Consider the following 17,614-nt stretch of genomic DNA (forward strand, 5'->3'; position numbering starts at 1 on the left):
GTCAAGATGACGGGCCGCGATAGACGTGACGTGCGTGTTGTGATATTGTGCAGTCAGTATCGAAATTTACAACCGTGCCATATAATTCACTTCTTTCGCTTGGTGTCCTCAAAGCGACTTCGCCTCAAAGTCAAAATGACGGAAGGGATTTGGAGGGCATTTTTGTGTGTGTTCGTGCGCTAGTGTTTAAGTGGATTCCTCAATCGCGTAGCTGTCATGGCTGACGTGGAGACAGCGGAGGGTCCGATCGCAATATGGCACCTGTGTGCACAACCATATCGTTGTCCGTTTGATGGTGTGCGACACCGGAGAGGTTTCCCCGCGAACACGTTGGTTGAGTTATTATTTTATCGAGCCGCTAGCGTGAGTGTTTGGGATGCGGACGGCCCCCCTTACTGGGCCCTCCCATGCCGCTGGGCCATCTGCATGTTTCCCGCCCTGAAGCGCTGATCAGATCCGACCGGTGCGATATTAAACTCGGGCCACAAATTGGAGCACATACGCCGAGTCATGGTTGTTCTGGAGTCGCCGTGATCGGGGGTAGGAGACATGTGGGGCTACGGGAAGGCGGAGAGATGACATCCATCCACCAATAGGGTTCCCATGCTCGATGGAAAAAGGCTGATAAAAACCTGCCGGCCGAGGGGACGCCCGATTTGACGAGTTGCGCAGGCGAAGAAGACAACCACCACCACTGCGGCGACGGGTCCAACCGAACAGGTAATGTCTTCGTTATCACCAGGCTTGCCACCCGCTCAAGCACCCCATCCCACCCCGTTGCAGTCATTATCGGCTGTTTACCTTTCCTAATGAGCATTTGGCGCGATGGTGTGCGACGGTGTGCAACGGTGTGTGCGTGTGTGTGTGTACGCGTCATGTATGTTGCAATGTGCCGCACGCTCGGTCGGGGAGAGAGAGGGGGGTGGGGGCAGATAAGAGCACGCCCCGGAGCCCACCTTAAATGAAGAAATTGTAGCAAAACAACCGTTCCCCTCGGGGCCCCGACGCCGGAGCAAACATAAGTTGCGCAGTTTCTGCAGGTGGAGAAATCACCGAGAGAATTTAATCTCACATCTAACCCCCCCCCCCCCCCCCCCCCCCCCCCCCCACCGTCGTGGGCTTCCCTTCCCACAACGTTGCTCATCCCGATGCGTGGCAGGTTCTTCGTAGTTTTCACCTGACACCCGAAGGGTCCCGGGGGGATCGATCGAGTGGAGATTTTGACGCTTTGCCCATCGCCAATAATGATCCTACGGAAGATTGATAGAACCGAGCGTGGCATTCACCATCGATCAATAACTATACTGTCAATATTGGTGCAATTCCCGGGCATTGTTTGTTGGGGCACAATGGACTCTCCCTGGTTTGGTGGTGACTTACCGTCCGGTTTTTAATGGCTGTCCTGAAGCAAAACAAGGACCATTCAGTAATTGTTATTTTCTTCCCCAGAAAGCCTCAGTTCTTGGTAATCCTTTGACTTCCATTTCCAAAATCAAATCATATTTCAGTAGTTCCCCGTGGAGGAGGAGGAGGTTCTCACTACAGTACGTACGTAGGGTGCTTCAAATCTGGCTTTCCACATGTCGGTCACACACTGCGCGGAACGTTGCCTAATCCTGGTTAATGTATCTTTAAGCCTGTTTCCACCGCTAGATATTTATGGTGCTCCCGGCGTACTATTTGCTCTTTAGTTTGTTTTTTCTTCTCTAACCTCCCCGGGGAAGGGAATTTGTGGAGCTTCCATCACGTTGGTCTAGGAGCCTAGGGAGGTGTATCCTAGCCTCGCTCTACCTGAGGGACCTTCCGTGAATACGGTTTGTGATAAGATAAGCCTTACCACCCCACTTACACCTACCGATGATCGCTGCCGGTGTATGCAGCGACGTCCTGTTTTATTCCCGAAATTACCCTTTGCTGATGAATGCTGGGGAAATTACGATTAAAAAAATTAAAACGATTTGTTCGATTGTTTCCTCTTGTCGGGGAAGATATCCTGAAAGACAAAACCATGCTGGGAAACTCTCCTTTTCTCTCTCTCTCTCTCGCGCATGCAGATAACGATTGTACGACTCCAGCCGGTGTCTCCACTATCTCATCTCGGACGATTGTTTCGATTAGCTTATCCGATCGCGATCGCGTCCGATAAACTGCGGTGCCCTGCGGTTGGAGTGAAAGCGAGAGGATCGGAAATCTGGGGAACCGTACCTCCCCCCACCCCCACCGCGCACCCCTCGTTCAGGCTACGTAGATGTGTGTTTCCGTCAAGTTCTGCAAATCGTGTGCAGACTATCTTATCCGCCCGGTACCGCCACTCGGGGGTTTTCCGGATGAGTTCACGCGTCGGAGGCTGGTGCGTGGTGGTGTCGAGCGATGCAAACACAAGCGGTGCTGCTCCGAACGGAGCAATTTACGAGCAAATAACAAATTGGTTCCGCAGTTCCAGTTGGGCACGAGCCCCTCCGGTGTTTTGCTTTTCTTCCGCTCGAAGCCGGGAAAGACTTTGCGGCGAATGGAGCGGAAACAAACAGATTCGGCGCAGGCAAGTCAACAGCCATCTTCGCCCTTTGCGTGGTAAATGCGGCCATCGTAGGATGGCGGACCGGAAGGGCGACAGGTCATTGTTTTTTTTTGGCAGATCTTGAAGATCACTTGCGGTAAAGGTGTTGGGATATTTGAGGTTGTTTGGTAGACCCCTTATACCTCTTGAAGATCACTCACATCGCAAAGGTATTGTGCGAGGTGTTGGGGTATTGGATGTGGGTTTTATCGATCGTTCTCGATAGATATTGGCTAACATGTTCGAGGCATTCCTGATGTTAATTTCTGAAGTTTAGAGCAATTTTTACCGTTGGTAAACACATTCACCTTCCTTGCAGGGTTGACGGTAATCAACCTTCATGACTGATTCTTCAGTTCCAGCTAACCGACTCTCGGGCCGACTGAAGGCTCCGGTGTTGGACGTTCCGGCTCAAATTCAGCTCGGCGCGTGGTGTCTCGGGAACTCGTGACAACAGTTAAAACCCGTGGACAAACAAACGAACCGGGGGTTGTGGAACAACAACAGCGACGTCGGCTGACTTATGGCGGCCTCCGGAGTCCTCTGGTGAAAAAGTAACGCACCCAGAGTAAGAGCGACAGGGAGATATAAAAAAACGAAATAAAGAAAAGGCGCGCATATACAGTCACAAACTTTGGTGACTACAACGCGTTGCGGGCCCGAGGTTTATTGCAGTTAGTACATGTTGCTCATCGGTGGTCCTAGCTGCGGGGCGGGGTGTGTCGGGGTCTTGGCCGGATGGCGGGTGTAAAAGGGGACGGGGTGGAAATCTGCACCCTCTGGACAAACAACAACGGGACCGATGACGATGGCAACCGAGGCAGACCCGGTGAGGGCCCATTTCCTTCCCCGGGCCCGGACGGACGTCGCGGGAACCGAGCCGAATGTTGATTTTGGCCTCACAACCTGTGTGTGTGTGTGTGTATGTATGTATGTCGGTCCGCTTTTTTTCCTTCCTCCCTCGTACGTGCGTTGGCAAACTGTCCCGGAACCGACCAGGCGAGGGTGGACCGGGCATTACCATCCGGATTCGAGCGACCGACCGAGGCTTTACGGTTTGTACGCTCGGCGGTCGACGTTCAGTGCGATTTTAGGCGGGAAATGGGATGCACAAAGGGAGCATCGAAGAGAGACAGAGAGAGAGAGAGAGAGGGAACGCCAGCGAAGACCAACCCAGGACCGTAGAGGAGTCACGTTCAAGCTTTCGGCGGTGTCGGTCCCTAGACGGTAAAGCTCCAGCGGCGACTCCAGGTGTGTCGATCGATCGTGCTATCGTGCATCTTCTCGTGGGGAGAACTCCGCGAGCCGGTTTGATTGATAGGTTAGAATCGATAGGATTTTCGGGCAAAATATCCCAACCCACCAACCCGAAGGCGTACGTGGATGTACGGTGTGTCTGTGTGTGTCGGTGTGTAAGTAGAGTGGCCCTCCTCTCCACCGGTTGCCTATGGCGAAGGTGTGAGATTTTACTGTTACAAACGAAACATCAGTCCACGGTGCCTGATAAGATAAGCGATCACGACGAGGTCCACCGCTGGCCGTGTGAGCGTCGGATCGATGGGCGAGTGGCCACCGTGGCCCTACGGCGCAAGACTCATACACACACGCGCGCACTCAGGACCGCCTGCCGAACGGCCCCCGGAACGCGACTTCGGGTGGATGGGCTTCGACGATATATATATAAAACATCTTTCTGCCCTGCTGTTGCTGCTGCTGTTGCTGCTGCTGTTGTTCCTCCATTGCGGCCTACAATTTTCCCCATCAATTTCGTTCAATATGTACATATAATTTGTGCGGTGCGGTAGTCACCACATGTCGCGCACGGTTACCGCGCCTCTTAGTCGCAGCGAGATGCTCCTTCTGGTGTGATCGTCGTCCAGTGGTGAAGTGGTCCATCATCGATATAGAGCACTCTGTATAGGATCCCTGTGGATCGTGCTTTGGTTGCTAGAGACATAAGCAGATTCCGTGAGCGCCAGTGGATACGGGCAAGGACTTGGTCCTTTCCTTTAAGGCGGTAGCGAATTACTTGAAATACTTGGTCCAGTGGTTCCTCGCGTTTTGGCTAAGGAGTACTTCCAGTGGACTTGATAAAGCAATATCAGCCAGTTTCCAATTAATTTTGTGAGAAGTTTGCTAAACAGTTTGGAGTTTGGGATTTACGAAGATCACGTGGTGTGCGGGCTATTGGTGCGTGGCAGCGTAGTGGTGGCAAAGTGGTGCAGCGCCGAAAATGGCCGTCTCATCCGATCCGAAGAGCGTCGGTGTCGCGGTGAGTGGACCCCATTCCAGCACGGTGCCCAGCTCGGCAGCGACAAGTGTTCCGGCGAACACGAGCACGGTGACGGCTTCGGCGGCGCCGGTTGGCGATTCCTCGGTCCACGATCCGGCGGGAACGTCGGCACCATCGGGCCACGATATGGCCAGCGATCCCTCCAAGGTACAGCAGCATGGGGCAGTTGCGCGACGCTTCGCTTGGATGCTTCGTTTCCCGCGTTTTCTGCCGGCCGGTTTCTAATCGGCCGAGGACGAGCTCCTAATCAGAGGACGCTGCCAGACCCTGCCGGCAGATAGACCGGGTGCCAGTATCAGCAGCTTCTCGCTCCTACGGTTGCGGAGATAAAATATTTTTATCGGAGAATCCCAACACCCACCGTCGCTTCCGATAGGCAGGGCCCGTCGGCGGTATTTGGATGGCGCGTGGTCCTCCTAGCCAGGACGCCGGCTCTGGGCGCACGGCGTTTGCCTATCGATAGGCCCTATCGCCGGATGCGTAATCTAGCGCTGGTTGGCACGTTGTTTTGGGTCTGTTTGGGAAATGATAAAAAGAAAGTGCTATCGCAAGTGTAGAACCGGTTGCGGTTTGTTGTGCTTTTCGCGACAACTGTTGTGGCGTATGTTCTATGCAGACGATTGTAGAGGTTTGATTAGTTTTTGTGCATTTCTATGATTGCGTCCATTTTGCGTCAGTTTTTTTAGAATCACATGACTCATACGTGACGTTAAATTGAGTATTAACAAATGAAGCTGGCATTGATAAATACCAATGTTTCCCAAGGAAACGATCAGTAAACGAACTTCGTGGATAGACCCCGTTTAATCGATGAGTGACAAACAAATTGAAGATATAATCGCGATATGTTTCAATTAAGAGAAGGTCTAAACAACACTTGACGTTTGTTTTCTGCAGAACCTCAAACAAAAAAAAAAAGGAAAGCCAAAAGAAAGCCCATTTCCCGGGGCCCATTTCTCCAGTTCTTTTTGTTACGTCAACTTTCCACTTAGCAATGGCCATAAATCACATCCCGACGGACGGAACAGGTCCAATGTGGACCGGGGAACGGTATGAATGGTTCCTTGCTTCGAATAACGAAAGGTTCTCTCCCGGTATTCCTCCAATCGGGCATCGGTTACGGTACGCACTATCTGACGGATGTACGCCGTAGGTGGAACCGATGGCAAGGTGTCCGGCCACGCAAATGTGCTGTACCTAGACATAGGCAGGTATTCACTGTTTAGGATTGGGATCTTTGTTACCCCCTAGTTACGACGCAACGCCCAGGGAAGACGCAATAACCATAACCCAGGCGCCACACGGGTGACTTCTTTGGGTATGGGTTTTTTTCCTTGAGCTTCCTGAAGGTCAACGTGCCTCTCCTGTACTTCGTTCTACCCACACTGGGCTTAGCATTGGACATTGTGTGTTACTTTGTGCCTCGTAAAGGATCTACCACAGGAAGGATTATCCACTTGACTGGAGGATAGAAACCGAAGGTTTGTGCCTCTGCATGGTGTTGTCCTTCGTTTATTGTCCACAGTTGGTCAAGGACCAATTTCGTGATGTTACGTTGTACGATTTTTCTTCCACATCTCTGATGCGATATGGACCTAAAACTCGAATGGAGAGCTTTTTTTATTGGACCCGAGCGTGCCGTCAGTTATTCTAATTGGAGCAAAATTTATTTTGTTCGGGTTGTAAGTTTATGGCAGCAATGAGGGTTTTTTGTGGCATAATACCTGGTACTGAAGCGTTTGAACTCTTTTCTGTCATAAAAAATATGAGTTTATTTTCTTCAGTAATTTGTTCAAAGCAAACCTGTCGGTCGGGTTATTCTTCTTTCCGGCTATTAAGAACGGCCTGGTTTTGTTTTCGGAAGATCAGTAATAGTGTGCGTTTAGTTGTCGGGTTTAAAATCGCACATGTTATGATTTCAGATTTCAGTTTACTCAAGCATTGTGATGATGTTTGATGGTGATAATCATGATAAAGGAGGATTTTTATCGTTTCCCATTGCTTTGTTATTTATATTGTGTAAATCACATAGTCATGTTTCATACAGGATGATAAACCACCATTTGACGACGACAAATTATTAAAGAAATGGCATGAATTAAAAACCGACATTAAATTCTATCTTTATTGAAAGCAATCTCTACTTTGTTCCGGTAGCTTCGTAAGTTTCTTTTTAAAAATCATTTCAAAGTTGCAATTGAATATACTCTTCCTACATTTTACCTCGTTTAGAACTTTTTAGAAAAATTGTATTTGTAGTTGTAAATGTATTTGGTTTATTAAAACATCCCTCAATAATAATTTACGATAGAAACGGTAATTATAAATGAAATATATGAAGATCAAATAAGGAACCTTTATGGGAAATGAAACCGGTGTCGACCTTGTCAGGTATTTCTTTGTCCATCACTATTTAAAAGTTAATAACAACACTTCAATTGAATGGAAACAGTCAACGAGCTACGTTAAGAACTTTTGAATACATCTTACATGCTCTCGATTTTCAAAACAAGGCACAGACCTCCTTAGAAAATGCACCTGCCGACAAAACGCACGTAAAAATGCACTTCGTCCGACATCTGCTCGCACACGGCGTGCCCACGCCGGCGCATCGTAATTTAGTGGTCCGAGTGGTTAGGGGAAGTAACCATGTCCCATTCGATTGGCTGCCCAATTTTCCAATGGACGTGGTCCGAGCGATGCGATGTCACGTCACGCATAAAAACCTATGTAAAATTGGTTAGATAACGCGTGCCCTTTCGTCGCCGTCGTTCGTCCATCCGCTGGGCCCTTGGAGGGAACGGTTTTCGATGCCTGCGACTCGCCGCTCCTCGAAGCAACTGCACTCGCAAAGGGGAAAGATTTTAAGGAAAACTTCCCTCGTCCGTTATCGCGACGACTTGGACGAACGAAGTGCGGGTTGGTACGGAGGAAAGGAGCGATCTTCGGGGGCGATCGTGCGATTCAGGCGCTCTCAGGTGCGCTCAACGATTGATCGTCCGATTTGGGAAGATCGACCCGTTGGAAGTGTTTTCTGGCTGTTCGGGGCTTTTTCCGGCCGGCTTCAGCCCAGTCACAGTTTCTCTGTTCTCTCACATATTTATAGCTTTCTGATAGTGATATCTTACTTGTACCGATGATCTTCGCGTGGAATGTAGAGTAGAGTGTGCTAGCGCTTTCCTCGCGTCAGGCCGGATTCCTTGCGGACGCCTCGAGAGCCTTTTGGTGCCTTCCGACCGAAAATGGTCGTCTTGATGAATGATCTAATTTTCTTAGCAGCCGATGGAGCGGCGACAAAAGACTCTGCTCTTTATTACGGGACGCTGCTTTTGAACAGTTGTTGAACCCTGCCGCGTGATACCCGGCACATTCCAGGATCGTTGAGTCATCGACGACAATTCAGTGCGTTGAGTTTTCCTTTTTTTATTTTCCGTTTCGCCCCATTCCCACTCGGGCGCCAACGTTTGCTTTTGGTGGCGCCAACGCCTTGGACACACTAATGTCGGGCGTTTTTTTCTTCGTGATCGATGGCTCTGTAGAATGTTGAACTTCTATTTCGCCACGACTTGAGTTCATGCTCGGGATGGTTCGACTTATTTCTGTTACACTGCGATACATCCTTGAAACAAGGGTTGAATTTAAGGCAAATGAACTGGCTTCGTTCACCAACCATTTAATTAGTGTCCTATATGGCACGAATTCGGCCTAGCAAAGGCCGCAAAGGTCCGCTGCCGCCTTCGCTGTCGCGCTCATAAATACCTACACCGTTGAGGCCATATTTCCCGTATGTCGCGAAATGGAGCATCCGAGGCCGCAAAGGTGAGACGTGCGTTTAATTACCGCCACCGCCAAGGGCTGGGGTGACAGGGTGTTCGTGTTTGGCTGGCCATTAAACGCGCCGAAATGGACGAAGTTTATCGAGTGACTCTAACTTTTCGTTCGTTTGTGAAGCTTCTTTTTCCAACGCAGTTCTTTTCTTCTTTACTTTTATTGCGTACAGCGAGAAGATAAGACGAAATTTTATGAACGCTACTGACATTTATGAGCTCCCGCACACGGAAAGCCCGGACAGAGTTTCTTCCTAATTCCTTCCCGGTTTGGGGTGGTATATGTTTTCTTCTTCGCAGCGATGGTAGGATAGGCCTAAGGGTGGGTCTGCTGAGCCTTCTTTTCGATTCGTGGAATTGATACGGTTCTTCCTTGTACTCCATCACTCCCGGGGGAGGGAAACGCTTGGAGAAACGCTCGGGAACAAGATGTACCGAAGCAATAAGCCATCCTTAAGTCGCCGAAGGCCGGCCGACCGTTTCACTTATGGGGAACTGTGCGTGAGGGATTTGCTGTTTGCCCCCTTCTGCCTCGTACATTTTGCTTCAAGGTTCGAAGAATTTCCACGTCGTCCGTTTCGCAATTTTGTCCAGAAGAATGGTGGCAAAAGTGACCACCATCGTATCTCCCATCGGGGTACGGTCCCATTCGGGATATCAAGACAAGAAGCGTCAGAACAGTTACCAGCGGTACGGTACACACTTCCCCGGCGGCCGACAAGTGCCATCCAAGTCGAGGTTATCGGCCGTGGACGGCGTAGGTCAGGAGATCGGATAAGATATGATTCGGACCAGTAGGAGTAGACGGGAAGCTATCGGAGTCCGTATCAATAGTTTGCGTACGTGAAGTCGACACTTTAGTGCGCGATAATCTCCTCGATGGGCTCGATGGTCAGGTGTCACAACTCCTGATGCAAAGGCAGCGACCCTGTCGACAGCGTACACAACAGTGCCGATCTCTTTCTTGCCTGTTTGGGCTGTAACGCCTGAGCTTAACCTAAGCAGGGCGTAATGATGGATGAGACGCAGCAGAGATGAAGTCCAATGAATTACATCACATCATTAACGAGTTAATAAACTCCGCACCTTGGGTGTTTATCTTCCGTTCTTCATTTCCTTCTGTTGCCACTTTGCTTTCCTATACAGCAGTATTTTTCCTTCGACCCATTTTACTCAATCCAATTTACTTGTACCCACCCTCAACTGGTACCCAGCGATCAAAAGGTCTCGAATGGCCTGCGGAGCCTCCGGTTCGGTTGGCGCAGAATGGCACCTTTTAGCCTCCTTCTTTTAGAGCCCAAAAGGGTCCCGCTGTGACGCTGTTTGCTCGACGATGGAAAGTAACCTTTGGTGTTTACGTTCTTATCGTAGTCGGGCAATCTCCTTCGCCAAGACCGTAGAAGTAGCGTAGGCTCACGATACCTGCTCCTTTGCGGCCCAAACGTTCCGCTTGGTTTGTCTTTTTCGGTAATAGAGATAGATTCATTAGGTCGCGCACGTGTCACGCACGCATATTCACGGTGGAATGAATTGCACGCGAGTGTGCCCCGTGTTCTGTCCATGGCAAGAATGGTGAAAGATTTCAACGGTTGTTTTCAATTATGCCGCCCGTTAAGAGATAAATTAATTGATTTAAGTTGTTAAATATTTCTAGATATTGAGTTTGCATTGCACTTTTTTTATTTAGTTCGGAATCGTTATGAATGCGATTATTGTTTTAGTATTTGAATGAAAATATTAGTTTCAGCTGGTTTGCTTAATAGTTTCCATTTGCATTTAATTCTATTCAAAATCCTACTGTTTTGTTTGTTTTGATCCCTTTGGTACGACTACTTTTCAATCTCTTCTAATTAATAATGTCGAAAGAGGTTTCTTAAATGTGATTAAAATATTTGTTAAAGTTTTCTCAAGTTTTTAGTTTATTATAATGCAGGTTTCCTTTTCGTTGTTATATTTTGAATTCCTCTCAATTCTCAAAATCAAGTACGTTTTAAATTAGTAAACTTTTCTTTCGCCCGTAGGAATGTTCGATTCTGTAGGTTATTTTCGAGGGATAAACTAATTCAAAACAAATACTCCAAGATTATTATAGACAATGTAAGTAACATGCAAGGTCTGTAACTTCAATCTGAAATTGAAGAAATATACTGGATAGAAAATCTGTTTTATTGTTCTCAATTAATAGAGCGGCATAGCAATGAATGCGGTTTTTTTAACCCTTGGAAGAAAAACTACTAACGAATAAGAAAATTAATACAATCTTAATAACAGTTTGTGCTGCTAATGTTTTAAAATAATAGTTTAGATTATACGAGTATTTTTCTTTTATTTAAATTATTCTTTTATTCATCAGACAAAATATGTTGTTAAAACTTTCATGTGTTTTTCTTGCACGTTGTCACCAAACAAGTTCAACCGGACGATCGGAAGCATCGTTTGAACAGTGCTTGTACATGTACAACTTTATTTAGCACAACTATTTGGGTCATTCAACTAGTTTCCGTTTACTCTCGACCAGCAATTGTTGTTTTAAGTTCCCTCGTTTTCGCTTCGAACCTAATGCTCGTCGACAGCAATCGGTTCGAACGGAACCAAAACCGTATGCGCAACTTCCTGCTTCCCCCCCTCGGGACCCAAGCAGAGTTTTTAAGCGATGAGCTTAGGCAACGGATGATTCGATCGCGACCGGAAATGGGTTTGTTTGACACGGGCCCCACAAAGAAACAGCGAAACTGTTCCCATACGCGATCATGCTTTACCCCAATTTCCTGTTGTAGGGCTCTGCGTCAAAGACTTATTCAAAACGTAAACAAGCCAACGGACGAATCGTAAACAAAACGAAACAGGAACGCTAAAAAAACGAGCAAAATTTACCACCAAATATCCAATTTATTAATTTACTTCCTATTTATACTGTTCTTAAATGCAATTCAGTTGTTAAACTCCGTTGTAATCGATATTTTTACCAACTTGCTTTCTGTTGCCAAATAGTAAACAAACTGCACTTCAACAAGAAGGAGATGGCGGGGCAATATATACCGCCTATCGTTTGGCAAAATATGCACACCAAGATGATTAAATACTGAATTGGTGACTTTTTAGGAGGTATTTTTTTTAGAAAATGGCGACCGTGGCTTTTGACAGCATGGTGATAAACAGCATAGAATGTAAACAACTATGCGAGTAACGAGAGGTGAAACTTCGATACATTTCGTCGAAATAAATGTATGGGGCGAGTTTGCGCCCCATTGTAATATATAATTCCTCCTGTTCTCCTACCTGTTTCTTTCGCGATTGTTTTGAAAGAGCTGAGCAATTTTGGTTATATCGCTTGTCAATGTGGAAAAGAAGGTCTTCGGAGTGTCGATGTATTGCTCCAACTCTGCTGTTCGACTAACGCGTGATTGTTTAACGGAATCCCCATTTTTTCACCGAGACTTACGTCAAGCGATGCTTGCTTTCGTTTACTACATCGGCTGTGTGTCGTATAATGGGTTTATGCCGCTTTTGTTTACTACATCGGTTGGTTAACGCATCGGTTGTGTGTCGTATGATGGGTTTTTGGTGACGCGCTGGTGACGGTGTACCTTGGAACCGGCGTTATAGGAGATGTGTGCTCAGCCGGAGACCTAACAGCGTGACTCACCTTTGGGGACGGTTTGTTAAGTCATCGTACTTTATGTTCCCCTTTTTCGCCCGCAGATGGAGACGGGTCAGGAGCCGAAGGAACCGGAACAGAACCCCGGTCCGGAAATGACCCAGCCCAACCTGCACCAAGCGCACCCTCATCACGCGTCATCGGTGGCCGTTTCGCAAGCGTCACAACCGCTCGGGCCCGAGGTTCCGGTGGACGAAATGATCGTCGCTTCCGAGATGCACTCGAGCGCGGAAAGGAGCTCGCCCGGCCAGCAGCAGACAGCGGTGATCATCAACCAGCATAAGCAGCGCATGATCACCACCACGGGACAGATACGGTACGAGTCCTCATGAACCATAACGAACGAGCGATCGTGTACAATGTTACAATGTGTTTTGTTTTGTCGTTGCAGAGAGATTTCTGACGGTCAAGAACCCCCAAACGAGTCGTCTGATTACGATGGAGTGGAGTACCATCAGTCGCAGGTCGGACCACCAGGGGGAGGTGTCGAACAGCACGGGCCTTACGGTCCGTACGAGTCGGGGCCGGCCACTAGTCAGGAGCAGGGAGTGGTGGTGAGTCCGGCCACCACCGCCGTCGTGCCATCGAACGTGCAGATCGTGAAGCGTGAGCTTGCCATCGAAAAGGAAGCGGCCCTGGGTGCAGCGGCGAATGGTGGTACCGAGACCACACTCATTCCCGTCCAGACGCAGACCATCTTCGTGGAGTACAAGAATGAGGGCGAGGAGGCGGTGCGGTACGTCAATCGGTACGAGGATGTAAAGTACCACCCACATTCGCGGTACATCTACCAGCAGCCACATGCCGGACTGCCACTTCCCCCAGCGCTACACTCTTCCGGTAGCCATCCGCACGTCACCCATCATTCGCACCATCCTCACCATCCTCACCATCCGGGACATCACGGACATGGCGGAATGGGTCCACCTGGACACCAGGTTCATCATCACGCGCACCCGCAATCAAGTCAGGTAAAGTACTAATCAGTGCCTAATTAAAAGTGTGTTTCCAACTTGCCTATGACATTTTCAGTACGTTTTGATCAGTTGATAGTAAAAGGTGCATGTTAAAGTAAAATCGTAATTGTAATCAGTATGTATTCAAACATGTGCAGGACATTACTTTTGTCCATTATCCTCAAACTATTCTAATTATCCTCTCCTTTAATAATATCTTTACACTGATTTATTTATTTTATGTTAGTGCAACGATCTCACAGTTTTACCCAAAACGCACGGTATCTTTTCTGGATTAAAACCCTTTTTTTACTACATTTACTTTAGTTTAAAAGTAAATTCATAAACTCATCGCGCATTTGATAAAACATTTTGGAGAAAAGCATAACTAATTTGCTTCGCTTGGAAGTTTTGCTCATCTCCATTTTAATTTTTTTTGAAACGGTACTTATTAAAACTTAAACATTTAAACCGCAATATATTTTGTTATCATTATTTTTATGGTAATTGACGCACTCATAATAAACCATTTTGATTACAACGTTTTGAAGACTTCATCTTGAGGCCTTGGGCTGTTGAGGAGGAAATTTAGCATTCGAAGCACTGAGATTTGAAAGCAAAAATTGATGACCTTAAGATGATTAACGTATAAGTTTTCAGAATGATCTACACAGATTTTTGGCTGAAATTTTCAAATGTAAAGATATCCTTTTGCTAATTTAAATGTTATCTGTTAATGCTAATGTTATGTTATCTCGATCAACAAATTATTATATTTTGCTACGCTTGCAACTTATTCATTTAGTCTAAATTTGGATTGGCTAAATATTTTGACTATTTTATTCAAGATTTTTTAAAGTAACGCTTGTTTTTTATCATTGAGCTAACTCTTCTGATCTCGTCTACTCAACAGCAACTTCCTCAGCACTCCTCCGGAGTGGCTCTCACGACACAGGCCGGTGCGACGGTCCAAGTGCAGGCACAGCCGTCCCACCAGACGATCCAGGTGTACGAGACGCACGAAGCTTCCGGAGGGCCGGGTGAGGTGCAACAGGTGGTCGAAGGTACGGTCGTGGACGCTAAGACGCACTACACCAACCTTGAACCGGTGCACACGCTCGCCTCGCCCCAAAACTACTACATCGCGTCGGATGGCTACTCGACAGGCAACTATACCACCTTCCTGCCACAGAAGGAAGCTATCTACTACCACCCAGCCAGTCCAAACACCGTCCTATATAAGGGCGACCCTACGCTTACCTCGTCCTCGATCATCACCAAGCAGATCCACTACACGCCCCCGATCGGCAACTCGCAGAACATGTACGAGAACGCCACCGGTCACAGCAGCAGCTCACCGGGCGCCCAGCAGATCTACTCGGGGTACTGGAATAGCGCCGGCGTGGATTATAACACCGTGAGTACTGCTGGCACGAGAACTCTGCCTGAGAACACAGGTTTACAGTTTGTATCGTCCCCAGAACTTTACCGGCACGATCGTCATGGACAATGCGGGAGGCAATGTCGGAGAGTATGCGGGGAACGGGCAGCACTGGCAGATTAGCTCGCTGAACGAAGCCTACGAGCCTCAGCTGGCTGCAGCGACGGAACACCGGGAGTGCGTCAACTGTGGAAGCTCTGACACGCCGCTCTGGAGGCGCGATGTAGTTGGCCATACCCTGTGCAACGCCTGTGCGCTTTACTCGCGCCAGAATCCGGGGACGAACCGGCCACCGAATCGGTCTCAGAAGGCCAAACAAGCAGTGGTAAGTGCTCTAACGTAATTTGTGTTCTTGGCGATTAACGATGCGCCTGCGTTGGAAAGTTCCAGGCACCAATCGCTGATTAGAAGGTTATCATTCTTCTGAATTTTAAAAGCGCTTCGAAAAATATAATTCAGGTGTGATTTTCGACGTCACTACAAACTTGAACAAATCCAACAAGTTGAAAACACAATGATATTAGCCTTTTGTACATTACTACCATATAATCCGGACTTTAAAATTGGCATCTCCATCCGTAATCGGTGATCAGCTTATATTATCATACATAGCGGAACCCGCAAATGCATAATTATTTTTTGCGCTTAAAAGATATATGAAATAGGTATACAAACATGGGTATAGGAACCTAGACTAATTATTGGTAGATATTAGTTTTTAAATCTTCTTCTTCTTGGCGTAACGACCTCTTTGGTCATGCCTGCCCGTTAAGGGCTTACGAGACTTGTTTTTCTGTTGTACGTAGATAGTCAGTTCTCTCGTACAGGGGAGGGTCCGGTCTTGGTTGGGATTCGAACTTACGCCGTCGAGGTGGTGAGCCCCGGCGCTCATGGGCCGATTTTCTAACCGGCTCTACCGCTCGGCTGTCCCGGACCCCCGAAGTAGTTTTTAAATAACCTACTTTAATCCCGTCACAGTTTTGCCCGAGTTTAAATCACAAACAATCTTAAAAAACACTGAGACTGTGAAGGGGTTGAAATCATCTTCTGTCATGTTATCATCCATTAGTAGAATATGAAGCCTCATTATGTCTCAATAAAGAATTTAACAAGCTGTGGGCTGTATGTTCTTAAGATTCCCCTTTTATGTTTTTGTATTTGATAAATGTCTTTTCGATCATTTATCTAGAAAGTACCGCCAGTTCAGGGTAATCGCCGCTCGGGAGTAACGTGCGCGAATTGCCAGACCACCACCACGACGCTGTGGCGCCGGAACAACCAAGGCGATCCGGTGTGCAACGCCTGCGGACTGTACTACAAGCTGCACAGCGTCAACCGGCCGCTCACGATGAAGAAGGATGGCATCCAGACGCGGAAGCGCAAACCCAAATCTAGTCAGCAGATGCAACCCAGTCTCAACGGACTTAACACGGGTAAGCAAAGCACCGGATCACGGATCGGCTAAACCGCGCCCTACATGGTTTTGGCACTGTCATTGCAGGCAAACTGTTACCCTCGATGATCACGTCCCAGTACCACTCGATCGCGAACGAACCAAAGCTCATGAACTCCAATCCGGCGCACATGGCAACCTCGCAACCGATGGAACTACACCACAGTCCCGGCCAAGACCCGCGCTACGTGGACAGCTCTCCCGGCGGCAACGGGGGAAATGCGTCACCCCATCACCTGAACACCGTCCCCAACAATCTGCCCCGCCACATAGCGATACCGTAGGTTATTCGGTGTGCGCCATCTAAACGTAACCTAGCATTACTGAATTCTCATCTTTTTGCAGGGGATCACTGGATGCAAATAGAGCAGCGAACGGGGAGATTACCAGTGTCATCACCAGCACGGCCGTGGCGGAACGTTCCAGCAATTAAAGAATCAATTGGGGGAAAAGCAATGATAGCAGCAATATTTAAACTTTTGTGAGGGTATGAGCAAAGAGTGTGACCTCATCATGGTCCAGTGCCAAAAATCGTTAGGTGAAGCAGAAAGAAAATCAAGCAAAGGCCAATTACCAGTGTGCCACGTCTAGTACCAAATATGTACCTTTCCAGCGAATAGTTTAAAATAGCGAATAGACGTGTTTGAGAGAAACCAGAACTGTACAATGTCGCGGAGGGCAGAGTGTCACTCGAGGCCCAAGGTATCCTTAATAAAATAAATAAATGAAATCAAAGAAACTACTTTAACAATCTTCATCTGCTCAACATAACCAGGCGATACCGAATACCTTTAGGACGTTCCCGGCGTTTGAAGTTCTTCCAAATCATCATTTCTTTTCAGTGACTCATCTTCGGTTGCATCGTATCTAAACTATCCAACGAGACGCGTATCCCAAGGGTTTTGGGATGAGCATTTGGGATCAATTGTCGCCTTTTCGTTTATCTTCCCGCGGGTACTTTATCTGTGATACATGTAACTAATGTCTTTTGCGTTGGGGCAACATCACGTACAAAATGCGGAGAAAGACTCAACCTATGCGATGAAACATATCGTCTCGAGAAGCTTAAATGGTTTTCTACAAGGTTCGTTCGCCACTTGAAAGAGGAATTAGACGGTTGATAGAAGTTTGATGCTCTTAAGCTAGAGTAAAGGGTGTCGTGGGATGAATCATACTCTATTTTAGGTTCATATTATAGCGACCGATAGGAATTTAGTTGGTTTGGAATTGACAATCTTTTAGTCTAAAGTTTTTAAATAAATAAAAAATGATGTAATAACAATTATCAAAAGGAAAACTAGAGTATCCCTTCGTAGCATGGTAATTTGCTTTTTAAAATGTTTTATATCTTCCAAGCTGAAGGTGAAGATGGCACAAAGCAAAGTTTAACCATGTAAAAAGGAACATTCTGTTGATTGAATCAAATTCA

At 47.4% G+C, this 17,614-nt stretch overlaps 1 protein-coding gene across 1 annotated transcript; it reads left to right on the forward strand.

Moving 5' to 3' along the window:
- The first annotated feature begins 4,790 nt into the window (after positions 1–4,790).
- LOC131258882 (uncharacterized) lies at positions 4,791–16,871 on the forward strand. The gene is made up of 8 exons (XM_058260274.1): positions 4,791–4,997; positions 12,380–12,651; positions 12,727–13,306; positions 14,175–14,708; positions 14,773–15,057; positions 15,922–16,165; positions 16,234–16,465; positions 16,531–16,871. The coding sequence occupies exons 1-8, from the start codon at positions 4,791–4,793 to the stop codon at positions 16,616–16,618; spliced, it is 2,442 nt and encodes an 813-aa protein (XP_058116257.1). The 3' UTR covers positions 16,619–16,871.
- Positions 16,872–17,614: the final 743 nt, after the last annotated feature.

This window comes from Anopheles coustani, chromosome 3 (assembly GCF_943734705.1).
Source record: "Anopheles coustani chromosome 3, idAnoCousDA_361_x.2, whole genome shotgun sequence".
NCBI lineage: Eukaryota > Metazoa > Arthropoda > Insecta > Diptera > Culicidae > Anopheles > Anopheles coustani.

Coding starts and splice junctions, on each gene's coding strand:
- LOC131258882 (XM_058260274.1), top strand. CDS start 4,791: ATGGCCGTCTCATCCGATCCGAAGAGCGTCGGTGTCGCGGTGAGTGGA. Junction 12,652..12,726: donor ACCACCACGGGACAGATACG/GTACGAGTCCTC, acceptor TTGTCGTTGCAG/AGAGATTTCTGACGGTCAAG. Junction 14,709..14,772: donor CCGGCGTGGATTATAACACC/GTGAGTACTGCT, acceptor TATCGTCCCCAG/AACTTTACCGGCACGATCGT.